Here is a 24,651-nt window from a genome sequence, read left to right on the forward strand (position 1 = left end):
TCCTTCTTTCAAAGTACCCACCACACTGTGCCTGTAGCAGAAGGAAAATACCAAAGGACTGGCTGTTCCTGCCTTATCTCTATCACCCACACAACCATTATCCACATTGTAAGCCATTTATTCACCAATCCTATACCTTAGACTGCCTTTGGCCCTTGGACTAGGCCCTCATTGCTCCTGGCATGGGGGCCATGTAGCCTGATAGAGCCACCCGGGGCCCAGAAACCTGTAGCCACAACGTCAGTGGCTATAACCGCTTCATCTGCCGCCGCTCCTGTCGGCGCTGCCGTTTCTCGTTGTGCTCTGGTGCTGGGGCGCCACTGTCTGCTGTAAACCAAGGGCCCAGTACATTGACCCACAGGAGGTAAAGGGCTCTCCCCGGCGCCTAGGAGAGAAAAGGGAGCTTGAAGCCAGGTGCAGGAAATGAAAGAAGAGAAGGGGTAGATGCCCCAGCTCCTCGTTGGGAGGCCCACGACCCACGTACCAGAAGCCAGAAGGACCAGATGTAGAGGGAGAAGCAGCTGAGCACCTGCACAATAGCTGTCAGTAGGATCACATCTTTAAGGTGCCTGTGGATAGAAGGGAGGCTGCAAGGGCCAAAAATAGTGGACGGGGAATTCCCTGGCGGTCCAGTGGTTAGGCCTCCATGCTTTCACTGCTGAGAGCCCAGGTTCGATCCCTGGTCCGGGAACTAAGATCCCACAAGCCGCACAGAACAGCCAAAAAAAAAAAAATTTTTTTCAATTAAAAAAACAGGGGCTTCCCTGGTGGTGCAGTGGTTGAGAGTCCGCCTGCCGATGCAGGGGACGCGGGTTCGTGCCCCGGTCCGGGAAGATCCCACATGCCGCGGAGCGGCTGGGCCCGTGAGCCATGGCCGCTGAGCCTGCGCATCTGGAGCCTGTGCTCCGCAACGGGAGAGGCCACAACAGTGAGAGACCCGCGTACCGCAAAAAAATAAAATAAAAACAAAAATAATAGATGGGCCCTAGTTCAACTCCCTTCCACCCTTCCACAGGTAGCTGTGGGTCTTGGGCCCCAGCACCCCAGCCCTGGCGCCGCTCACCTGGGCTGACAGCGGGGGACACTCACTCTGCCATGCCCTGCTCCATGTTGAGATCCATTCCACCATCCATCAGGGCCCCATCCTCAGAGAAGGCTGCCCTTGCCATCGAGCTCATAGAGTGGTAGCTGGCTCCGTATACTGCCAGACTAAAGCCCAGGGCCATCTGCCGAACAAGAATGGGGGTATCAAAGGCCAGCCACTGACCCTATGTGCTTACCCACTTCCCAGGATGCAGGACACTTACCCAGGCCCAAAATGAAGCAGATGAGTAGAAGAAGACCAGGGTGACAAGACAGTAAATGGCCTGTAAGCAGACACAGGATCAGGCTGTGATCAAAAGCTTACTAGGGACTTCCCTGGTGGCGCAGTGGTTAGGAATCCGCCTGCCAATGCAGGGGACACTGGTTCGATCCCTGGTCCGGGAGGATCCCACATGCTGCGGAGCAACTAGGCCCATACACCACAACTACTGAAGCCCACGTGCCTAGAGCCCGTGCTCCACAAGAGGAGCCACCGCAACGAGAAGCCCGCGCACAGCAACGAAGAGTAGCCCCCGCTCGCCGCAACTAGAGAAAGCCCATGCACAGCAACAAGGACCCAATGCAGCCATAAATAAATAAATAAATAATAAAAATTTTAATTTTTAATGAAAAAGAAATCTAAAAAGCTTACTAAACCATGGACCTCCCTCGACTCTGACCAAGATATTAGGCCAGGTGATGAAAGAAGACAAGTCGTTTCTTATACGGTTGGGGGAAGAGGTCTGCTTCCTGAATACCCAGACTCCCCTCCGACATTTCAGCCCAGGAAAGAAGCCCCTGTGTATTTAGGATGGGAAGGGCTCTCCAGTCAATCTGAGACTCACACCCTCATTTCGTTTTTGGTTTTTTGTTTTGACTATTCAGCACTTTCTCTGTGCCACGATCCTTTCTCATTTACTTTTAGTTGGAGTTTTCTTTTGGAGCTTTAGCTGTCATACACTGCCACCACTCCACCCCACCAAACAGAGCTGAGGGCTATGGAACATTGGGTGGGCACAGAAGCAAGGAGGGAGGCACTTACATTGGCCCCCAGTATGATTCGCAGGTAGAACTTCAAGGTCTCTTTGTTCTCCTCAAATATCTGCTTCTTCCCTCTCGTGCCCACTTTGCCCTTGGGCTGCAGAGAGATGACGAGATGCTGTCAGAACTCTCATCAGCCAGGGTCTTCCTTATCCTCCCCACCATTCCGGTTAGCTACAGAGTTTCATCTGCACCTCAGTCGAGTCTCCGCGGTGCTCAAAGCTAGCACAATTCTTGGGATGTCCACCCCTCCTCCAAACCATCCTGCTTAGGGCTGACAGCATCTTTCCAGCACACCCAGCAATGACCGCCTCCTGCTCGGGCTGGGAACAATCCAGCACTAGGCTGGTATCTCCTGAATCCTCTGATAAGGCCCAGTTTTGGGCTGACAAACCCTTCAGAGGGGATCCCTGAGGGGGCTTGAATGGCGACCCTCTCCGGCCTCTGCTAGAGTAAACCAGATCTGGGCTAACGCCTACCCCGCCTCAAGCCCCTCAGATCTCCAGCTAGTCCTGACACTGTCTGGTACCGACGCCCACCCCTCTCCGGCACCAGCTCTGGTACGTTCCTGCGCCTCTCCACTCCCCCGCTTAATCTAGTACGGTCCAGCCACCGGATGGCACCTCCCTCTGGCCGACCCACTGCCCTTGATGTCCTTCCTCTGTTTTCAGTCTCCCGGCCCCCCGAGAGTGCTTTGCCTTGCGGACCCCGCCCTACTCGCCCTCCTTACCGCCATGGTGCGACGCAAATACCCAGCCGGGGAAAGATGGGAGAGCGACCGAAACAGCACTCAGTTGGTACCACATCTGCTGCACAGGCACTTCCGGTGCAGACCCAAATCGTAAGCAACTGGGACGGAAGTGGGAAATCCACCTCCTTCCCAAGCTCCGCCCGCCAGAGTCGGTGGGACTTCACTTCCCAGAAAGCCTTGCGCGGGGGCGGAGGCGGCAGGGATGCGATGGCTGAATCTCTGCCCTGGAGGTGAGAGGAGGCCGCCCTCAGGCCTAGCTCGGGACAGGCCCCGCCCTCGGGGTCCCAGGCTGTGGAGAGCGGCTGTCAGACAGCTCGCCTGGGCCCCGCCCGTCTGGCGGAAACAACCAGCCCGGGAGATCCAAGGACCTGCTGGCTATGGGTAACGGCCCCGCCTTTGGGCCACCCCATCCCCTTACCTTGGGCGACCATCCTCTCCTTCCCTATCGGCCCCAAGAGATGGCCGCTCTGTCACCTCAGCGAGGACAGGGCCTCTGCCTACCCTGCATCTCTTGAGATGGCCGCCCCTCCCCCTCAGCTCTGGAAGATGTCCGCTCCATCCCATCATCCCCGAAGGTTAAACCGATCTTATCCCCATTGGCCCCTTGGAATGGTCGCTCTATTCCCTCCTCCCCGAGAGACGGCTGCCCCTTCCCCTGGCGGTGGAAAACAGACTGCCCCCTCCCATCAACTTCGGGCATGGTCTCTGAGTTCCCTCACCGGGGACAGGCCTGCTCCCCGCTCCCTCGACCCCTAGTGATGGCCATCCCTGCTTCCTTCACCCCATGGGATGTTTGCTCCCTCTCCTTAGCCTGGAGCAAGACCACTCTGCCGCTGTTATCTAGAGAGAGATGATAAGTTTTGTCCCCAGTGGCCTCTTGGGATGGTCTCTTCATCCCTTTTCCCCTGAGAGCTGGCAACCCTCTCCCCTCAGCCCAAGGGAGACAGGCCACCCTTTCCCCATCAGCCCTTGGAATGGTGCTCCTTTCCCTTAGCAAATACAGGACTGCTCCAACCCCAGTGAGCCCCCTGCGATGGCATCCTTTCCCCCTTTGGCCCCGGAGGATATCTGTTCCATCCCCATAGATCTCAGAGATGACCAGTCATATCTCTAGTAGCTCCTTGGGATGGGGTTCGTTGGGTGGCCACTCCACCCTTATCACTGCTTCTTCTGGTCCCTCTAGAAAGGCCTCCCTGCTTCTCAGCTCAAAGAATCATGCTTCCTCCCCTCAGGGAGGACAGGTTTGTTGCCCTCCCTTTGCTCCTTGGATTGACTGCTGAGCCCCAGAAGACAGGATGGCCACTATCTTACCTCGGCTCAGTCAGGTTTTCCTGCCTCCCCTTGGGGATAGGGGCGTGATCAGTCCCAGTCCCCATCGGTGTTCTCTTGCCCATGCCTAGCCTCCCTGGTCCAGAGGCTGTTCTCCCCAGTCATTCTCCTCTCAGTAATGATCTGCTTTATCTTCCCACCCCTTCCTTGAGCAAACCTTTGGTGAAAATAGAGGTAAAAGACTGTCCATCCTTACTTAATGCAATCCAGTAAGTATTGACTGAGTACCTTCTGTGTACTAGGATCAGAGAAGGAAAGAAGAGATCAGAGTGGGCTGGGGAAAAGGTCCACATAGGCAAAAGGAAATAAGGAAATAGACATGCTGTGTTTGTAGGACAGTGAGGAGACTGGATTGTGGAAGCTCTGGAATCAGGGGTCCAGTCAGGCATGGAGGCCTGGCAGTGCTGACCCAGGAGAAGAGATTTTGTCTTGAGGGGACTGGGAAACCCTGAAGGTTTTCATCAGGAGTGCACTGAGACTGAAAGCTGTGTTTTAGGAAAATTAACCTTGTTGCATTGTGAGGAATGATTAGCAAGGATGAGCCTGGATGCAGGGAGATCAGGTGGGAAATTGTGGAAGGAATGAAGGCAGGGGTGATGAAGATCTGGGCTACTAAGGTGGTAAGTTTTCAAAGGCAGAAATATTAGTAACAGCAATCCAGGAACCATTTATGGACAACCTACTAGATGTGAAGCATATTATATCTATTAAATATATATATATATAAAAATTATATTATGTATATATAATTTAATCCCCATCATAAGACTATGATCTAGATTTTTAATATCCCCATTTTACAGGTGTGGAAACTGAGGCTCAGAGAGTTCAAGTACCTTGCCTGAGGTCACACAGCTAGGAATCTGTGGAGCTGGGATTTGAATGAGTCTAAGTTAGCCTGGCCTAAAGCCTGTGCTTTACACCTATATCTGAGAGCAAGGGACAGAAGAGCATGAAGAGTACACAGTATTATCAGGATCATCAGGTGAGATGCACTGTTGGCATTGAAGCTCAGGGGCTGGAAAGTTGGGAGGAGGGGCTGCTTTGGACTGAGGTTGAGATGAAGGTGACGGTAAAACATTTGGATGAAGAATCCTGTGGAGAGTTGGCAATACTAAACTAGCACATTAATGATAAAACAATATGTCCATATTGAATTGCTGGTTATTCCTATAGAGGTAACTGTTAAAGCCATGCAAATGAATTTATTATCCTGGAAAGTAACAGACTGAAAGGCCCAGGTCTGAACCCTGGGAGCCACAGAAGAATCCAGAAACAGGGCAGTTGGAGTGGTGAGTGGAGCCCTAGAAAACACAGCATCACAGAAGTCAAGGAGGGAAGATTCCAGAAGAAAAGAATAGTTAATATCAGATAATTCCTGGTCTCACAGGCAACTCCCTTCCCCAGTCCCTAATAGGGCCTCCACTCCCACGCACCCCCAGCCTCACAGAGCGTAGGTGGAGTGAGAGTCTAAGCCTACCAGGCTGTTAAGATTTTCTTGCTGAGAATCTTAACAGTCAGCTGAGTAGCCTAGTTGGCAGTGAAGAAGATGGGAAAAGAGTGCGGTCCCAGTGTAACTTCCTGAAGATCAGAGAAGGAACACCTGACTTGCTGTGTTCTAGATCCTATGCAAGACACTTTACCATGTTATTTAATTGTCACAACAACCCATTTAAATCTCACTACAATTGTCTTTTTATAGATAAGGAAAATAAGGCTCGGAGAGGTCACTTGAGAGAATAAGGATCTAAACTAGGTTTATCTGGTCCCAATGCCCAGGTTCTTTTTACCAACTTGAGCAGGAAGTTTGATTTTTATCAGTCAGAGCAAACCTGCATCCAGGTGGTGCTCAGGAGAGGTTTGTTCCCAGTAAAGATACCTGGCGGCTGGAGAGGGGAAGTGAAGACTCCATGAAGCTTAGGATCCAAGATGAACTAGAAGCCAGTGCTCTAGTCCCCTCTGACCTACTGTGCTATCAGCTGGAGAAGGTTCCAAAGGCCCCCACCAGCACTAACAGCCCCCAATGCCCATTCTTTTTCCCTCAGATGCTCACATATATTCTGAGCTTCCTGCCTCTGTCAGATCAGAAAGAGGCCTCCCTCGTGAGTCGGGCTTGGTGCTGTGCAGCCCAGAATGCCCTTCGGGAGGTAAGGTACCCGCCCTCACCTGGCCCATTCTCACTTCAGCTTGCTCCTGGCCCTGCTCATGCATCATTCATCCACTCATTCCTGCATACTTATTCATACATGCTTGACTCTGGGTACAGTGCTGGGGCTCTACAGATGAATAAAACTCCCCTGAGAAGCTCCTAGTCCAGTGAAGGAGAAACACAAATATGTGAGTGATCATGATGTCGTGTGCTCGGTGCTGTGACACTGGAATGAAGGGTGCCATGGGGACATGAAGAAGGACATCGAAGGAGACTGGCAGCCTCAGGGAAGGCTTCCTGAAGGAATAGGATGAGGATGAAGGTTGGTCTTCCAGAACTCATATCAGCACAGGTGAAGGCACCAAAATGTGAAATAGGTCTGGAAACGACCACACAGGTTCCCTATGACTGGAACTTAGGTGTGTGAGAAGTGGTGGGAGATGAGGCTAGAAAGGGGTCAGACAGCAAGAGAGGTGCCAGGTGGCATTGCTGGGACTTTCTCCTGGTTATCATCGTGGGGCCTTTAAAGAAATATGAGGCAGGGGAGTGACGTGGTGATTTGTGTCTTAGACATCTGCAGTGCAGAGTGGACTGAGAGGGCGAGTCGGAGTGCAGGGAGACAGCCCACTAGGAGGTGAATGCAGGCATCTGTGCTCGTTTGAAGGGCAGCAATGATAGCTCTTTGTTTCAATTTTGACTTCTTTGATTATCACTGAGGTTGAACAGTTTTCTCATGAGCTGACCATTTACATTTCCCTCTTTTGTGTATTTGTGTTCCTTGTCCATTTAACTATTGGGGTCTTAGTATTTTTCTTATCCATTTGTATGAACTTTTTATAATTAAAGAGATTAACCTTTTACATATTTATTGAAATACATTCCTAATATATTTGCCTTTTAATTTGATTTGTAGATATGTGTTTATGAGGTTAAATTTCTAGGTTGTTGATTCTGAACTTCTTTTCTTTCTTATTTCTTCCATTGCTTTAGAGATCCTTTGCCTCTCTTCAGAGATCTGATAAATATACACTTATATTTTGTGTCTTTCTTTTTAATTAGAATTTACTTTTTAGATCAGTTTTGGGCTCACAGCAAAATTGTTTCTTGTGTTTTATGGTTTGAATTTTTATATTAATTATATTTTTTATTGGTGTAATTTATTTTGATTTATGCTCTAAGGTAAGGAGCTAAACTGATTAGTTTTCAAATAGCCCAAATACCATTTATGTATAATGAGTTGGAAGCCTCGTCTGTCATATATTAAATGTGTGTGTTTAAGTAGGGTCTGTTGTTGAGTTCTCTCTCCAGTGTCATTGAGCTTAGTGTCTAAAGGAATTTGATTTGAACTTGTTGAAAATTTGAAGTATAAGACATCTAAATGGTGAGATCCAGTTGGCAGTTGGGTTTCTGAGAGAGGAATTCAAGAGAAGGGTCTAGGTAATAAATATATATGTGGGTGTCATTAAAGAACAGGTGGGCGTTTAAGCCACGGATCTGAGTCCCTTCCCCTAGGGAGAGCGCGAGGAGCCCTGAAGAGCAGGCCACAGAGAATGCCCCCAAGCGGACACCAGTCCAAAGGCACGGAGAGGAGGAGGGGCCTACAGAGGGGGCTGAGGAGATCCCAGCGAGAGGAGGACACACAAGTCAAAGGTGAAGAGCATTTCAAGTGTTGAGTGGATGAGTAACAGTGTCAAATCCCACAAAGAGTCCAGAAAATAAAAAACAGATAGTGTCCGTGATGTTTGACATACAGGGTGGTCACCAATGGCTTCAGTAACATTTGGCATCTGGGGAAAAAGGCCAGGTAGGTTGAAGAGTGAATGAGAGAAGAAAGGATATGTAGAGGATGACCTCACTTGCAAGAAATTTCCCCATGAAAAGAAGAAAATAAATAGAATTGTAAAGAGAAGTTGAGGTGGGCTAAACAAAGGATTTTAACTGGGAGAAATCGCTAATGTGTTTATGTGCTGAAGGAGTCACTAGTGAGTGTAGGGAGGAGAGAGGTCAGGAATGGCAGCCACCACCTGAGGTGGCAGCCAGACAGGCTTCAGTGAACAAGGCTTGGTCTTGGGTAGGATGGAGAGGATGTCACCTCTCCTGAGGAAGTGAAGGGGTGGGGGTGGCAATGTGAAGCTGTTTGCTGAGGCAGTTCCTTAAAGGCTGGTGGGTTCTTTGTGTGGTGACCGTGGAGGCCAGGTTGTCTTAGGGGAGTAAGTAGGAGGCAGAGGCCAGGGCCTCAGCAGAGGTTTGGAATATTCACACAGCAGGAGGAAGATGGGAAGTTACCAGAGACACAGGGAGGGGCCTCACTCACTCAGGTGGTGATACTGCACTCTGCTGAGCCCTAGGAGTGCAGGGCTGGGGCTGACACAGCACCCAGAGTTGATAGTGAGAGGGAGACAGCACAAGCCAAAAGGAGGGGGTAGGGTGCTGCACTCACAATCGTATGAGGCACACCAAGGATGCAGAGAGAAGATTCACGAAAGACTTCATGGAGAAGGGGACGCTTGGGCTAAATCTCCAGAGAGGAATAAATGCTGGCTAAACAGACAAGCCGGAGTAGGTGAGGGGCCAGCCCCACCCACCCCACCCACCCCTGCCAAAAATAAACAGAAAACAGCTGAACCCAGCCAGGGGAGCATGAGACAATAGAAGGGCTTGAGTGCCAGTCAGGAAGCTCAGTCTCCATGCTGTGCAGTGGCGAACCATCAAAGGGCCTGAAGAGTGTCGTCTATTGCCTTTTGTAAGGACCACCCTGGTGACAATACCAAGGATAGACTGGAGCCAGGGAGACTGGAGGCCCGGACCCTGATCAGGAGGAAACTGCTTAATATATTTCTGACAGACAATAAGGACACCTGAACTAAGGCAGAGCAATGAGGGGGGAGCAGAGGGACATATTACAATGTATCGAAGAGATGGAATGGAAAGGACTTTCATCACTGTGGATGTGAGGGAGCGGTCTAGGATGACTCCCAGATTTCTGACTTAGGTGATGTGGTAGAGGGCACTGAGAGTTTAGGAGAAGGGCCAGAGACCAGCAATAAGACAGTAAACTCAGATTTGGGCATATTGCATCCTTGAATCCGGAGAGAGGTCCATCAGATCATGGCTCCCAGTATCTGCTGCTCAGGAAGAAGGTGTGGAAAACAAAGTAGTTGGAATGGGATGAAGTCTGCTGGGTGCACGTGGAGGGAAAGTGTGTGTGTGTGTGTGTGTGTGTGTGTGTGTGTGTGTGTGTGTGTGTGTGTGTGTGTGTGTGTGTGTGTGTGTGTGTTAGAATGGAACAACCCATGGATAACCCACTGGTCTACGGACTGGGCCTTTCTCTTCTTTGGTGACCCTGAATGGAAAGCAGCCTAGAAGGTAGGAGAGCCAAGAGGGCAGAGTCTCAGAACCCCCAGTGGGAGAGAGCATCAGGGGAGACTGGCCATCCATAGCAGGCAGCATGGCATGGCAGAGAGGACACTTGTGGGAAGTCTTCAGGGGAGCCCCCAGATGCTGGTGACCTTGCCAGAGAGGAGCTGTTGTTGGGAATGAGTGATTCTGTGGGGACAGTGGTGGAGGGGTAAGTGGGCAAAGCCATGGTAAAGAGGTGGCCACAGTGGGTGTGGGCACCCATGTGCTTCCAAGAAGCTTGACAGTGGAGGGGAGGGGATGAAAGGTGAGAAGAGGGGATGCAGGATCAAGGGAGGCCTTTGCTAAGACTCTGGGGTGTTTGTGGACTCTGGGGAACGAGCAGTGGAAAGGCAGGGTTCTCAGAGGAGAGGGTGGGGGACAGACTCAGTAGGCCGGGAGAAGGGGGTCACCCCGAACCAAAGAGCAGGAGAGGGAAGGAGGTTAGGATGGGTCCTGCCAGGGGTGGGCTGGTGGATGTGAACAGGGAAAAGGGAGGGCCTTCTCACCTAAGGGGCTTTGGTTTCTTTTTGAAATGGTCAGGTCATCTCGGAGAAGGCTGGAGTGAGGGGAGGGAGCTACAGTAGCATCAGGGGCTGGAGAAGATAGTGGGCTTGGAGGGAAGTCTGAGGGGAGTGAGAAGAGACGGGGAGGCAGTGAGTAGGTGGGAGTGGGCAGGCCAGTGCTGACAGTGCAGGCACGAGGGGAGGCCATGGCTTCCTCGGGCAGAATTCTGTATCCCCAGCACACACCCAGAGGAGGCAGCGGTCTCATCATCCTTGGCCAGGCAGGGGGCAAGGAGAATGGGCACAGACAGCAGCATGACGGGCAGGGCCACAAGGACCCTGAGGAGAGGTAATCCGGGGGAGGCCTCTTGGAGTCCAGCAAAGAAGGAGAGCATAGAAGAAGCCAAGTGGGCAGTCAGTCCCCGGGGATAAAGGTGAGATTGGTATAGGAGTAAGGGAGGGAGGAAAAGGAGGAGACCAGGGTCAGAGTTTGGGATCGTAGAGTCTACCATTTTAGCACTGGGGCTTCTCCAGCTAACTCGGAACTCCAGATAGAACATTGACAAAGACCCGTTTGGTGCCTCTGCAAAACTCAGTCCCCCACTCCACCCCCAGGGCTGGGAGTGCTGGGAAGCCAGGCCACAGATACCTGAGCATCTAGGGCCCTGCCGGCACCATGTCCCAGAGACCAATCTGCGGAACCCTGTTGGCAGGAACCATCTCCCAGGGCTCAGCAGCTTGATAAGGAGGTGGAGCCCCAGCTAGTAGGTGCTACAGAAGATTCTGGCTGACCAAGGCCAAGCTGGGGCCTATATGACTCCAGGCCAGGCTAGGATACTAGACTTGGCGACTTCTTATTCTCCCTGACCTGCCCCCACTTAATTCCATTTTTTCTCAAATAAGAAGGTAGACAAAGGCAGCACCCCAACAATATACCCAGGCTCTGTCCGTACCAGGGCGGGGGTGCTATTTGCCTGCCACTGGGCTGGTCACTGAAGAACTCAGGACGGCTCCCACCCCCTGCGGCCTTCTCCTGCCCAAGGCGTCTATAACGCCTCTGGAAATGACCCCCAAGGTCTGACTCCTCTCTGGAGACCAAAGCCCCTGGGCACCAGGGCATATCTTTTCTCAAAGGGCTTCTGGAAAACAGGCGTGTTAACTTTGGATTCCTGTGCCAGCAGACAGGAGGGCCACGTCTCCGTCAGATGGCTTTTCAAGTCTGCACACAGGCCTGCCATCTCAGCTCAGGACTTCAGTAGTTATGACAGAGTCCTGGCCTCTCACAGTCAAGGGACATGTATTGCTTTTAGCAAGTTTAGGGCATTTTCCAAATGATTTCGCATTTACTCTTAAGATGCCGGCATTGGAAAGGGAGGAGCCCAGGGGGCTAGTCGGCCCCTCTGTGATGGGGCGGCTGAAGCTGGAGCAGGTACCTGTGTAGTCCTCCCTTAGGACTTTAGAAGCATCTTCCTAGGGCCTGGGAAGGGGGACTTTCCTACACTGGGGCCAAGGACCAGAACCCAGAAGCCTGCTGCTCTGCCCCCACAGATGATAATTATCCCTAATAGGCTGCTCCTGGGCTCCTGTATTTGAGTCCCAGGTAGACCACCTCGGTGATGGCTTAGAGGCTTCCTCCTCCCCACCAAGAAAAACAGTGGGGAGCAAGGAGGCAGTCTAAAATCTCACCCTGGCCCCATAGCTGGAAGTCCTTTAGGCCAGGCCCTGCCCCATTATTGGGTAGCTTTTGCTGCCACTTGCCAGCCCTGTACTTGGACGCTGGGCTGTTCATCTACCTTGTTCACAGGAAGGCAGTTGGGAGAGGGAAGAACTTTCCTGGTAGCCAGGGCTCAGGAAGACAGGGAAAGAAGGAAGACTGGAGGCTGCTGGAGCTGGGGCCTGCGGGGGTGGCATGTGACTATTGGGGGCAGGTGCTGCCTGGCAACCAGCACCGCTCTGCACTCCCCCAGCCAGAGTTCATTCTACTCATCATCAGATTGGCTCATCTGTCGTCACTGCAGGGCTTTGAAAGGGCTGGAGGCACGCTTTACCTTTCCTTTCTAGAACCTTTTCTCCCTGATCTTTTCGGTACCCTCCCGAACCTCACACACTGAGATCTTCCCCAGCTCTCCTTAAATCTGAGAGAGGGACCCAGGTCCTCGGAGTCCCTACTACCCCACTGTCTCCCAGTGTCCACGCGGGGAATCTGTGGGGAGAGCTCCTCTCATCCATACTGACCACAGGGTCTGAAATGGGAACCTGGTTTGACACCCTGATTCCCGTGAAATTCGCCCGGCGCTGGTCTCCCTCTTACCGTACGCTCCTCCTTCCCGTGAGGACAGCCATAGTCAGCTGCTTCTCTCTGGGGCAGAAGCCAGGCTGATTCTCCACACCTGGGAATGAGTTCCGTGCGTCTTCCTGGGAGAATCCTGTTGATAAGTATCTTATCAACAGGAGTGCGTATTAGGCGTCATTTCTACCTTTCTGGTTCCTTTTTGATGATGTTCTGTGGGGAACAAGCAGGGAATGTCAGCTTGTTCTTGCCGTTACTCACAGGACAGGTTTTTTGGGGAGCTTGCTTGTGAAAACAAGAGCCTTTGAGTACCACTTGCCTGCAACCTGGGCATTGGTCAGGGGTAGAGAAATGGGGCTAGGATTTTAGAAGCCAAGTCCTCTTCTCCCTCCCCCCACAGACCAGTTCCACACATTCCTGTAGCTACTGTCCTTTGGCTCCTTCTGGCACAAGATCAGGGAAGGTTCCACGAAAACATCTCCCTCACTGGGGGCTCCCCAAACTCGTAAACAAGCCAGCTTTTTCCCACAACAACTTAGCCCTGAGCTTGCCTCCCGGCCCCACCCAACTCCCCACCGAACTCCGACTGTGTGCTCCCCGCGCTCGCTCCCCTGTTCCTCTACGGCAGGGCCAACTCAGCTTCCTCCCTGCCTCTGAAATTCATCCTATGAACTCCTGCCCACAGAAACGGGACGCTTCTCCCTCCTTACCTGGACAGATACGACAGACCCTCTAAAGAGCCCCAGGGCTCACAAGCACGTCTTGAACTCTCGAGCCTGAAGGGCCTACACTTGTGAGCGCGCCCACGCCCCTACGCATGCGCACACCACACTCAGTGCATGAGCACGTTTTCACTCACACACAAAACCCATTTTTGCAAACATTCATGTGGCTGAGACACTGAATGTGTGTGGCCACCAGGGGACCTTGGCCTCACTGCCTGTCCCAGATCTCTGGCATCTGGGCCACGGGGGATTGTGCTGAGCAACACCTGCGTACCTTCTTCCCGCCCTCAGCTGTTCCGAGGGCTATTTATATGCTCTCGCGAAAGTGGGGGAGGCTGACTGCTTAGCTAAGGCCAAGCTGAGGACCTGGATTTGGAGCCGAGTCCATGGGTCTCAGGGCCACCTTCTGAAAGTCCCAAAAGTTGAGGTCCAGCATACTTTGTCCTCCTGCTGCCGGGGGGCTTCTCTGGCTCTCCTCCAGGTCCCCCCCAGCCCTCCTGTACTCAGCATGCTAAGTCCCCACTCTGGCCCAGGCCCTCCATAGGCATTCAGTCCCGTCCGTCACTAACCTTCCTGTCCTCCCCTCGTAGTCATCCCCTTGGACCCCCAGTGGGACCCATCCTCCCAGCTTCCACTTCCCAACAGCACCCCCTCAAGCACACATGACACCACACACCACAGTGGGTCCCCATTGTAGAAAACCCCTTCCCTGACCTGCCCTCAAATTCTGGCCAGTGAATTGCCCCCAGACCCGATGGCCAGCACACTCTTGAGACCAGAGGGTTAACCCCAGGCCCGCTGCTGTCCCATAGGCCAACGTAAGGTACAACATCCCCGTGTCCTCTGCTTCCCTTCCGACCGTCAAGAGCCTGGGTCTCAGGGGCATCTGCTGCATCAGCCTGACTAACCTGGATGGCTCGCCGGCTTCACACCAGGTGCTGCAGTCTGTTGCCTACCACCTGGGCCTGCACTTGCAGAGCTTGTGCCTTGGGCAGCCCCACAGAGGCCTCCTTCGTGGCCCTGATCCTGGGCTGCCCGGCCCTGCGTTTCCTTGACCTCAGTGGCTGCAACAGCCTTTTCACGTCAGGCATGCTGCTAGCTCAGCCCAAGACAGCACAGTGGGTCCAGCAGGCACTGAGCGGCCTCCATGAGCTCAGTCTGGCTAGCCTGCGGGACCTGACTGATCTCAGCTTCAACCGGCTCAGCAGTTGAGTTCTCAGCCTGGAGCGCCTCTCCTTGGCCTGCTGCCACCTCACCTTCGAGCCAGGCCCAGCCCAGGGCTCCATCGGCCCCCAGGATTCCTCCCCTTCCCAACTCTCCTTCCGCAACCTGCTGCAATTCGTGAAGGAGCAGGCTGGTAGGCTGCACGCCCTGGGCCTGAGTGGCACTGGCTTGCCACCCGAGGCCCTGCAGGCCCTGGGCCAGGTGGCTGGGCTGCAGCTGCAGGAGCTGAGCCTGCACAGCTGCCGGGACCTCTCCACAGAGGCTGTGGCCACCCTTTGCCACCAGCAACCAGGCCTTACCTTCCTGGACCTCAGCGGCTGCTCAGAACTGGCTGACGGGGCACTCTTGGCTGTGAGCTGGGGCCTGCGGCGCCTGTGGCACCTGAGCCTGAGGAAGCTGCAGCGGCTGACGGATGCAAGATACTCAGCCCTAAGGGGCCTGCGGGAGCTGCAGAGCCTCGACATGGCCGAGTGCTGCCTGGTGAGAGGGCGGGAATCGGCCCAGGCCCTGGGCTTGGTGTGCGGAGCTCCACACCCACTGGCCTCCCTCAGCCTGGCCTACTGCTCCTCACTCAAGGTGAGCGTCCCATTCCCTTCCTTCCTTCCTTCCTCACCAGGACCAGGGATTGGGGGAACTGGGAGCGTGGCGCCAGGGAGGCGCCCAGTGTTTGTGTCCAAGGAGTAGTTAGAGCTGAACTGGGGACACAGTCGGGAAGAGGAAAGGAGCCTAGACAGACAGGGCTGCTGCCAGCACTCCTCCCCGCAGCCCCACAGTGGGTCCAGGTAGAGGGAGGTCCAGGAGACCAGGGGGCCCAGCCCACAAGGTGGCACATACCTCACGAGCCAAGTGATTGGTGACCACTGCAGTCTGGGAAGGGGAGTGAGGGTGGGTGTTCTGGGGGCCAGGAAGGCTGATGAAAGGGGTGACAGAACCGAGCCCTGCGGGGAAGGGGTACCGAGGTTACACAGCAGTCATGGTTCAGGCAGGGCCCGAGGGAGGTAACGTGACGTGGGAGCAGAAGGGTCATTTCTTGACTGAAGCCAGTTCCTTCAATAGGGCTCAGCCCTGTCCCTCTGGGTGGCGTCCCTGTCTTCCTGCAGTGTCAGTCTCTTCCTCTTTAGCAGATTATTACTTCAATCTAGCACTGTGCCCACAGCATTGCCCACCTGAAAAGCATCTCAGCCTTTTCCTCCAAGTGCCCCTCTTCCCCTGCCCTACTCCATCCTCACGGCTTCACCACTGTGCGTCTCTCAGCTGCTCTCTCTGGGGCCCCGCCTTCCCGTGTCTCTGCATCCCTCTACAAAGCAGCTTCCTCTGTTCTGCCCTTAGTTCCTGCTCCTGGTGGTGGCAGCCCTACCCGCCCTGTGACCTCACAGTCCTAGAGGGAGCATATTTGATTGGCTTAGCGAGAATCAGATGTCCACCACTGGTTCTGGGAGCACAGGCAGGGTGAACACCTTAGAAACTTTCACCTGCATCCTTCCTGCCCCAGCCAATCTAGGCATTTGCTTTTCTCCTGGTTTCCCACCACTGCAGCCCACCAGGTCCACTCCGACACTCACCAGCACAGGGATATTGTTGCTTCCTTCCGTGGACCCTGTGGCAGCTTCCTGTTGCCTGTGGGGCTGGAACCTTGGGCAGAACCTTCCTAGTGACCCCCGCCAAGCCCGGTGACACAGGCACAAGCCACCACTCCATTGCCCTCTCCCTCTTCCACTTCCCTCCTAGGACGCCTCAGTGCTCTCCCTGATGCCAGCGCTGGGCCCAAGCCTCAGGGTGCTAGACTTATCCTCCTGCGTGGCCCCTCACCAACCGGACCGTGCAGGCCATCTGCACCTACTTCACCCACCTGTCAGTCCCGCACCTGGCCTGGTGCAAGGAGCTCCGTGACCGGGGGCTTCTGGGCTTGGGGCAACCAAGTGAGGAGACTCTGCAGGGGCCACAGGTGTGGGACCCTCGAGGTGATGGCGGGCGGGGCGGTACCTGGGCTCAGCTGCCCTCCTGCCCCTCCTGCGCCTGTCTCTGGGAGCAGCTGAAGGCCAAACTCAGGAGGAATCTGGGAAGCAGGGGTTTCCTCTCACAGCCACCCTGAGAGCTGGGCATCGGGCCTCCAGCCGCAAAAGGACCCTTCTCCCTGGCCATAGGGCCCGCCCTACTCACGCTGCAGGCCCTACGGGACTTGGACCTCACAGCCTGCAGCAAGCTGACTGATGCCAGTTTGACCAAGGTGTGGGGCTGGGGATGTGGATAGGCTGAAGGCCCTGCGGCTGAAACCAGCGGTCAGGGCCAACCCACTTTTTGCCTGGAAAAAGTCATTTCTCATTGGCTTCTGCTGCCCGTAGCCATTTCTCTGGCTGGGGGTGGGGGAAGCTGGAAGGGCTCCAGCACCACACCACCCGCCCCCCGCCATCCTCGCAGGTGCTCCAGGTCCCCCAGCTGAGGCGGCTGTCACTGAGCCTGTTGCCAGCACTCACAGACAAGGGCTTGCTGGCTGCGGCCAGAGGCTGCCCCAGCGTGGAGCGCTTGGTGCTGAGTCACTGCAGCCGCCTCAGCGACGAGGGCTGGGTCCAGGCAGCCGGCTCCCGGCCAAGGCTGCAGCACCTCAACCTGTCCAGGTGCAGTCAGCGCTCAGAGCAGTGAGTGTGTCCGGTGCTGCACAGTGTAGGGGCTGGGCTGGGGCCCCATGCTGGGTCAAGCGCTCGCCCAGTGGCCTCCCTGCGAAACGCTGGGTTCCACTGGGCAGGCGTGCAAGCAGCTCCGGATGGCAGATGTGGCCATGTGTCCTGGCATTAGCATGGCTTCCGTCAGGCGCTTCCAAGCCCAACTGCCCGAGGTGACCTGCGTCCAGTCCCGCTTCGTGGGAGAGGCTGACCTGACCCTAACACTCTGAGGCCAGGTCAGTAACCAGCCCTGTGGCTCAGCCTCTGTCACCTCCAGAGGCCTGGCCTCTTGACCTGGAGTTTGACTCAGTGCCTCCCACCTCCCTCTGCTACATGCCCCAGAGCCCCTTCCCCAAGCTAAAAACCCCTTTTCTAGGACTAAGGGTGGGACTATATCAGGGCAGCCCAAGGGGCTTCCTGCCCCAGTCTGCCCCACAGCCCGGCAGGAACCTTTTCCAGCTACATGTCACTGCCACAGGCCCCTGGAAATGCCAGCTCCTGCTCTCCTGTCCAGGCCTTGGTCCAGAGGCCAGGCCCACAGGTGGGCTGGGTCTGGTGTTGGGAGGAACAGACCCTGTGCCTCTGGCCCTGCCCCTTCTCACACTAGGGCCTGTACTGTTCCCCACAGCTCTCCCAGCCCCCTACCAGCACTGAGCTTTAGCAGCCAAGCCACAGTCTTTGTTGTATACCCAACAAGATTAAAAATTCCAGATCTCACCTCCTTGTCCGAAGTTCTCAAAGGGCCCCTTCCCTCCCCACCTCAGATGAAGCAGCCCAGCCCAGGGACAATGTGTAGGAAACGTCAGAGGGACAGTTTCTTCCTCACACCTGGCCCAAAGCCCTACAGGTGCCCCCAGCAGGTCCTAGCTTCTTCCCCACATGGTGGGAGACTCCAGAGGCCTCTCCCCAGCACAAGCCCCAGGACATGTCCTGCAGCAAAGGCATGTCTGTGTACCCTCATCCCAGCCAGATCCCAGGAGCAGTGATTAAGGCTGCCTGAGTCAGTGAGGCTGTTTTCAGCACACACAAGACACTAAAGAGGATAGCATCTCTGGGTAGGAAGGGTCATTAGAGGTCTAGTCCAACCTCCTAAACAGAGACAGAAGCTATAAGCTTAGCCTGGGAGGTCAAGGAAAGACTCAAGTCAGTGAAAAAAGAGGAGGGAGGGAAGGAGACAATTAGGCAGAAGGGACCAGGGAGGTGCACATGGGCAGGCCAGAGCTGGCGCCGGGTGTAGGGGTAGTCCCAGTCCCATGGCAGGCAGGGAGGATGCCAGGTTGGACCGAGCATCCTTGGTCCACATGCTTGTGACTCTGTAAGCCACAAGCACTCTGTTGAAAGGGCTAAACCACAACGCGTCTGCAACCCATCTCGATTCTGTTCAATCATGGTACCGTGACCATTATCCACGGTCAACAGGGAGACACCGAAGAATACAGGGGAGACAGTGTGTGTGTGAGTGTGTAATCAGATCGGCTTCCTGTTTGAGAAAGCAGTGTGGTAGTTGGTATTGAGAAGATTGGAAGGGCGAGACAGGAGGCAGGAAGTCAGGAGGTTCCTGCCAAGATGATGGTGGCCTGTAACAAGGGACTGGAGACACTGAGAAGGAAGAATTGATGGTATTAGGAGACTTAACTGCACTTGGGCTCCCCATTTGCACCTTGAACTCAACAGGGACTATTCTAAGTGCGGTGGGAAGTCTGAATGCAGGAGTGGGCATGTGGGGCCCTGAATGCCCAAGTCAGAAGCATAGCTAGAGAGAGGGAACAAGTACTCCCCCAGAACATTCTTCAAAGGAGGTGTCGTATCATCAGTTTTTAGGTAACATGGTGATGGTTAACGCTTAAAAAACATATTTTGAGGAGGCACTGGGAAAGAGAGGTAGTGAGAGGCATGGAGGAGGTCAGAGGGTGGTGGCTGGCAGCTTCCAGCCTGCCCGTGGGTCCTGTGGGTGGGTGTGCTCCTCTTCGCCTCAGAGGCTTGGGGTCTGTGACCATAGCCTCCGAGCTTCACCTCCAGCTGGCCTGTCTGTGGCCCCCACCCCACCCATGCTGCTGCAGTTGGGTTTTAATCAGAATGCAGGCTTGCTGCACTAAATTCCCCCTTGTCAGAATCAGCCTACATCCTCCCACTGGCCTGGGGGACATCTTTTGGAACCTTGAGTTTGCCCTTCAGCACAAAGCATACCCAACTTCACATCTCTCCCTTCACGCCTCTCAACAGGAGGCCGTCACGACCCACAAATGACGCAGGGGAAGGGCCAAGCAGGGTTGAGGACTGAGCTCAGACTGTCAGGAGTCTTCTTCTGGAAACATGGCTCCCAGACTAGGCCCCTGTTAATGGCGCCCAGAAAGGCATCCACTTGGGGAAATGCCTCCTGCCCTACCACCTCACCCTCAGCTGGCTGGCAGCCCCAGACCTCTCTCAGCTGGTGCCCCCAGACTATCCTTCTTTGCAGGCCTAGCACTGAGGGAGGCTGAGGACTCACGCTGGAGAAAGGTAACAGGGCCAGCCGGTCCCCACCGTCCTTCGGAACACCAGCCCCTCAACTGTAGCTGCCCAGGTTTGTGGCCCCAAGCTGTGGCCCTGGCCTGATGCCCTCATCTTATCTGCCAGCTAAGCTTGAAGGCAGGCTTAGCCTGCAGGGTTCAGAGCTGGCTCAACACATGTCTAAGAGCCAAGCAGACTTTATTTCTGCTGCAGCCTCTGCTGGTCAGGGTGCCTGTGCTTCTCCCCCCTCCACCCTTTGTGGCCACCACAGTGGCAGCAGCTGTGGCCCTTGGCCAACCTCACTGTCAAGGTTCAGCGATGCTGCAGTCGTAGCAGAAGTTGAAGTTGGTGGGGGGTGGGGGAACGGGGGGTGGCTGCTCAGGGATGGGCACATTTTCCAGCTCCAGCAACCGCAGCTTGGTTTCCATGGTCAGCAGCTGCTCCAGGTCCAGCCGTGTCTGCTCACTGCCCATGGGACTGCCCAGCAGGGCGCTCAGCCCATCTGTCCACAGGTGGAACTGGGGATGGGGCCATCTCCATGAGGGCCTTCCCGTCTCTTCCCCTGCCCGTCTGCCCGACTCTGCTCAGCCTGCCCGGACACTCACCTCCCGTTTGGATGGGGCAACGAAGTTGAGGTATGCCTCCTCCTCCCCGTGGTCATAGCTGACTGAGAAAGCCAACTCACAGACGTCCTGGGGAAGCAAGGGAGCCAGGAGCACTAAGCAGGGGGCACGGCAGGAGCGGGCGGGAAGGAGCCCCTGGTCCCCACTGCACTCACCTTGTTCTGCTTTCCCGAGCCCTTCTCCCGGACGTGGGGGCAGTCCTTGCCTGTCAGCAGTGCCCTGATGTTGGCCACAGGGACTGTAGGAAGAAGGTAGGGCTGACCACTGGGACCCCAGGCGGTCCCGGGGTGGGGCGGCGGTCTGGGAAGAGCAGGTGTCTGACCCCTACCCTGCCCTCCTTACGCTGCTCAGGCAGGCTCTCGGGGGTGGGCGGGCCGACGCCCTCCTCCACATCCCCATACTGCAGCACCTTGTGGTTGGGGGACAGGCAGCAGAACCACAGCTTGTCTGTGGGCAGAAAGGGTAAGAGGGAAGGAGTGACGAGAGGGACACGCCCTGACCCCAGCCCAGCCGCTCTCCAGCCCCACTGCCCAAGCAATGACCCTGGCGCCGTCGGCTGCTGATCTTGCGGAAGAGTGTCCCCTCGCAGAGGCGGAGCAAACGCTGCTGGCGGATCAGGCCCATGAGCTCTGGCTTCAGCTTCTCCCGCAGCTCCCTGGGGGAGGGGGGGAGGGGGCTCGCTGAACAGGACAACCTGGGCCTGAGTGAGGCCCAGGGGGCAGCAGGGAAGGTGGGGGCTAGGACTGGGACCCATCCCCACCAACTCACAGAATGGGAGGGGCCAGTGTGCCTTCCTGATGCAGCCGCTCTGTCTGCCGCAGGCGCAGGACCTCCCCGTAGGTGAGCGCATTCACCTTGGTTCGGAAGAGCTCCAGGGAGCTGGGCTTCAGGGCCAGCGTGCGGGCCAGCTGCTCCCGCACCACTTGCGTGACCTGGGGCCACCCCAAGCTTAGCTCAGGGCCTGAGTTCTGGGCCCCGACCCAGAACAATCCCCCGCCCTGGCCCAGGTTTCCCTGTTCCCACCCTACGCACCTTGTCGAAGTCTTCCTGAGTGGCCCGCATCTCCTTCCAGGTCTTATTCAGCAGCTGGATGCTCACACAGAAGAGCTCATGGAAGCTCTGGTCTTGGCCAAAGAACATGGGTGAAAAGTCCTGGGCAGTTTCGGAGCCTGGAGCGGGGGGGCAGGAGGGGCTCAGGGAGAAAGTGTGTGCAGCCCCTGGCCCTCTCTGCCCTTCCGTCCCCCGTTCCTGGACATGCTGTGCCCAGTACCACTCACAGGGCTCCCCGACATGGAGCAGTTCACACAGCAGCACAGTCAGCTGGATGCTGCTCCGGGCAAAGGGACACTCGTGCTTGTCCTCACGGCTGCTGTTCTCCAACACAAACTGGGGTGGTGGGAGCACAGGACGGGGTGGGGAGTCACGACTGAGGCTGTGGAGACCCCCCGCCTAGGTGGCAACCTGCCGTATCCCACCCCACCCTGTCACTGACCCGGCTGTAGGCGCTGGGCGCGTGTCTGGAGAAGTAGAGCATGTTGTCCAGGGCCAGCAGGCCAGGGGGCACGCGCTCCAGGTCCTGCGCAGGGTTGCTGTTCTGGGGGAAGGGGGAGAGGCAGCTGAGGAAGGGCCCAGCCCTCTGGAACAACAGCAGCCCTGGGTTGAGGCAAGGGCAGGGAGCTGGATAGGGGTCACTCACAGAGAAGCCCAGTTTGCGGAACTCGCGGGCACAGAGGGAACGGCGACGGTCAGCACTCAGCCCAGTGCCCAGGGACTCCCCCTCCGGTTCAAAGGCAGCCTGACGCAGGGCCTGCAGCTGCTCCCGCTGCTCCTGGGGTCGTTGTTGGAGTGGTGTTAAGATTGAAGATTCAAGGCCAAGCTCCAGCCGTCCCCAGCCTCGTGTGCCCCAAAGGCACCTACCTGGCTGTAGGGGTCCAGTGGCGTCCGCATGCGTGGCTCCAGCAGCCCCAGCGTAAGGGCCTGCAGTACATACAAGTGGTGAGCCATCTCGTCGCCCAGGGGCGCTGCACTATGGATGATGTGCTGGAGAACAGCCAGTTCACGGGTGTGAGTGTGGGCCACGAGGAGAGGAGCGGGGAAGGGTCTGCCTGGCCTGGTCCTTCCTACCTTGTAGATGAACTGGCGAAGGTTTCTCTGCCACAGGTAGTCAAGCATGTGCTGAGGTGGATGGGAAGGGGACTCAGGTGATTTAGCCCCACCATGAGCACCCATCCTGCAGGCCCACTGTGGAGCACACTGCCCACCAGCTCCTCCCCCCACCAATCCAGCCACTGGTTGGACACCCACCTTACGTTCAGCAGCGCTGGCCCCCTGCAGCAAAGCTGTCAGCAGTGCCATGGCCTTGGTTTGCAGCTGCTGGTTCATCCTGAGACAGGAAGAGGGCTCAGCCGGCCATCCAAGGTCCAGCCCCGCTCCACTCATCTGCACCCCACCTCCAGACACTTACACCTGTAGGTGCACCAGCAGCCTATCCAGTGGCACCTCACTCTTGACCAGCTGGCCCAGGGCAGGGCTGCTCAAGGTCACACTCTCCAGCAACCCCAGGGCCAGGGGCTGCACAGATGCATCCATGAGGTTCATGTTCACATAGCACACCACCTTTAGAGGAGCAGGGGTTGTCACCACCTCAGCACCATGGAAGGCCAGACCCTGACACCACTCCACTGCCCCCACCTGTTACCCCTAGAAAAGCCCACCCACCTTCCTAACAAAGGGGATGCTGAGCGTCTCCCAGGACACCACACCATGCTCCATGAGCTCCAAGAAGGCCCTCAGTGCGAGGGCCAGCACCTCTCCTAGGCTGGGGAGACATGTGGGGCTGAGAGGACCAGACCAGGAGGCCCAGCCCCACCATGTCCACCACCCACCACAGCCCTGGGCTCACTCGTCCCCATCCTCAATGATGGAGCCTAGTCTCTGAAGCCCATCACGGCTGATGACTTCCCGGGTGAAGGTCATGTCTGGGGCCAGCAGAACGAGGTGCTGAAGGGCTTCCCGGCGCCCTTCACAACTCTCGCTCTGCAGCCCACGCAACAACCGCTCAGCCTCAAGGTCCTGCCAGGGGTGGGAGCAAGAACAGAGGTGAGGAGGTAAGGAGTGGGAACTGGGGATGTGGGGACTTGGGTGTCCACTAGGTGGGGCACTACTGGGCTGGAGCTGGGGTTAGGGCTGGGGCCTCCAGACCTAGGGCCCAGGTGCCAGTGGCGGGCAGAGAAGAGGCATAGCAGAGGGGCACAGAATGAGGGCATGGTCAGGAGGGACATTACTGGGGCAGTACTGAGGCACAGGATGCTGCCATTCTTGATCTCCGTGCGGTTCTGGAAAAGATGGCAGAAAATGAAGAGAAGTCAAGAAGGGCTCTGAGGATTGGTTAATTGGGGTTGTCAATAAGGGAGGATTTGGGAGTCAGTGAAAAGAAAGATCAGGTTCCAGAGAGTGGGATGATGACTCTGAGTCAGAGCCAGGTGGGTTAAAGGGGTCACAGAGTGGAATGTGGGGCGGGGAGGGGACTCACGTTCTCAGTGATGTATCTCCTGTGCCCATCAGCAAACTGTAGGGCATAGCGCTCAGAGTGAGGCAAGCTCCACCTGCGGGCAGCAGAGGCTCAGCGAGGAGGGTAGGGGGCGCCCTCTCCCTCCTGCCCTCCCACCAGCCACCCGGCATGCCCCGGCAGACCCGCACTCACGCGTCGCACACCTCCTTCAGCACAGCGGCCAGGGGTTTTGCCTACAAGTGGAACAGTCACTCACCGGATGGGAGTGGGAGTTGGGGAGGAGCCTGGGGGGGGGGGCTATTCGAGGGGAAAGGGGCAACCCGGAGGTAGGTGGTGGGGTGGACGGAGGCCAGACAGTCCGGGTGACCTGGTCCAGCTGGATGAGCTGCGGGATGGCGTCGCGCATCTGGACGGCGATCTTCACTACATTCCGCGGGGGCACCATAGTCTACCCGAGGTGGGGGCCTCTGTACTTTCCAGATGTGCAACTTCCCGCCGAGGGCACACCTGGTCTGAGGCCCCTGAGGACGAAGGTGTTCCTCTGCCCGAGACTTGGTTCCCGTGGCCCGCACTCACAGCCCAGGCTCCCACTCCCGACAAGGCGCCGCGGCCTTCCCAAGGGAGCCAGAGCAGAGGCTAGTTCCGCGGCCTTCCCAAGGGAGCCAGCGGAGGGTAGTTCCGGGTTGGAGTCCCGGTGGTAGGAGGGTAGGAGGGTGCCTGCCCCGCCCCGCCCCGCAGAGGCGGCCCCGCCCCGCCCCAAGGTGCGGCAGGTGGGGGTGGGGAGGGCGGGCTGTCAGCACCGCCACACCTTTTCCAGAAAGTTGACCCGCCCGTTCCCACCACCAATCCAGCACAGTCCCAGGGAGGATCCCT

The 24,651-nt window shown here is 56.2% G+C and overlaps 3 protein-coding genes across 11 annotated transcripts; 1 reads left to right on the plus strand and 2 right to left on the minus strand.

The window, feature by feature from the left end:
• Positions 1 to 97: 97 nt before the first annotated feature.
• On the minus strand, positions 98 to 16,229 carry TMEM208 (transmembrane protein 208). 5 transcript variants are annotated; one of them, XM_033845385.2, is made up of 8 exons: positions 15,329 to 16,229; positions 12,567 to 12,758; positions 2,855 to 3,099; positions 2,126 to 2,221; positions 1,308 to 1,367; positions 1,090 to 1,226; positions 485 to 569; positions 98 to 385 (listed from the first exon to the last, which is right to left on the minus strand). In XM_033845385.2, the coding sequence occupies exons 3-8, from the start codon at positions 2,858 to 2,860 to the stop codon at positions 248 to 250; spliced, it is 522 nt and encodes a 173-aa protein (XP_033701276.1). In that variant the 5' UTR covers positions 2,861 to 3,099; positions 12,567 to 12,758; positions 15,329 to 16,229; the 3' UTR covers positions 98 to 247. The 5 variants fall into 5 exon arrangements, with proteins under 5 accessions (XP_033701276.1, XP_073653049.1, XP_033701278.1 ...); XM_073796948.1 differs by lacking the exon at positions 15,329 to 16,229 and adding an exon at positions 14,794 to 14,928; XM_033845387.2 differs by lacking the exon at positions 2,126 to 2,221.
• LOC117309134 (Leucine-rich repeat-containing protein 29) lies at positions 10,462 to 16,384 on the plus strand. Its single transcript, XM_073796784.1, has 4 exons — positions 10,462 to 10,604; positions 14,248 to 14,426; positions 14,484 to 15,070; positions 16,223 to 16,384. The coding sequence occupies exons 1-4, from the start codon at positions 10,462 to 10,464 to the stop codon at positions 16,382 to 16,384; spliced, it is 1,071 nt and encodes a 356-aa protein (XP_073652885.1).
• Positions 16,385 to 19,825: 3,441 nt separating this feature from the next.
• On the minus strand, positions 19,826 to 24,474 carry ELMO3 (engulfment and cell motility 3). Of its 5 annotated transcripts, none has more exons than XM_033845381.2 (20): positions 24,146 to 24,469; positions 23,971 to 24,011; positions 23,800 to 23,872; positions 23,552 to 23,602; positions 23,170 to 23,339; positions 22,986 to 23,085; positions 22,732 to 22,883; positions 22,572 to 22,650; positions 22,392 to 22,442; positions 22,185 to 22,244; positions 21,964 to 22,095; positions 21,760 to 21,861; positions 21,545 to 21,653; positions 21,300 to 21,436; positions 21,036 to 21,199; positions 20,810 to 20,922; positions 20,610 to 20,714; positions 20,423 to 20,505; positions 20,250 to 20,336; positions 19,826 to 20,162 (listed from the first exon to the last, which is right to left on the minus strand). In XM_033845381.2, the coding sequence occupies exons 1-20, from the start codon at positions 24,221 to 24,223 to the stop codon at positions 19,950 to 19,952; spliced, it is 2,100 nt and encodes a 699-aa protein (XP_033701272.1). In that variant the 5' UTR covers positions 24,224 to 24,469; the 3' UTR covers positions 19,826 to 19,949. The 5 variants fall into 5 exon arrangements, with proteins under 5 accessions (XP_033701272.1, XP_033701269.1, XP_073653028.1 ...); XM_033845378.2 differs by having other exon boundaries at positions 22,185 to 22,307; positions 24,146 to 24,468; XM_073796926.1 differs by having other exon boundaries at positions 20,009 to 20,146; positions 22,185 to 22,307; positions 24,146 to 24,474.
• Between the last annotated feature and the right edge of the window lie 177 nt (positions 24,475 to 24,651).

The sequence above is a fragment of the Tursiops truncatus genome, chromosome 19 (assembly GCF_011762595.2).
Source record: "Tursiops truncatus isolate mTurTru1 chromosome 19, mTurTru1.mat.Y, whole genome shotgun sequence".
Taxonomy (NCBI): domain Eukaryota; kingdom Metazoa; phylum Chordata; class Mammalia; order Artiodactyla; family Delphinidae; genus Tursiops; species Tursiops truncatus.

Coding starts and splice junctions, on each gene's coding strand:
- LOC117309134 (XM_073796784.1), top strand. CDS start 10,462: ATGGCTTCCTCGGGCAGAATTCTGTATCCCCAGCACACACCCAGAGGA. Junction 10,605..14,247: donor CACAAGGACCCTGAGGAGAG/GTAATCCGGGGG, acceptor CTGCACTTGCAG/AGCTTGTGCCTTGGGCAGCC. Junction 15,071..16,222: donor CCTACTGCTCCTCACTCAAG/GTGAGCGTCCCA, acceptor CTTCCCTCCTAG/GACGCCTCAGTGCTCTCCCT.
- ELMO3 (XM_033845378.2), bottom strand. CDS start 24,223: ATGGTGCCCCCGCGGAATGTAGTGAAGATCGCCGTCCAGATGCGCGAC. Junction 22,096..22,184: donor CACTGGACCCCTACAGCCAG/GTAGGTGCCTTT, acceptor CAACGACCCCAG/GAGCAGCGGGAGCAGCTGCA. Junction 21,437..21,544: donor GCTCCATGTCGGGGAGCCCT/GTGAGTGGTACT, acceptor CCCCCGCTCCAG/GCTCCGAAACTGCCCAGGAC.
- TMEM208 (XM_033845385.2), bottom strand. Junction 1,368..2,125: donor GAATCATACTGGGGGCCAAT/GTAAGTGCCTCC, acceptor GTCTGCTTACAG/GCCATTTACTGTCTTGTCAC. Junction 570..1,089: donor ATGGAGCAGGGCATGGCAGA/GTGAGTGTCCCC, acceptor TTCTATCCACAG/GCACCTTAAAGATGTGATCC.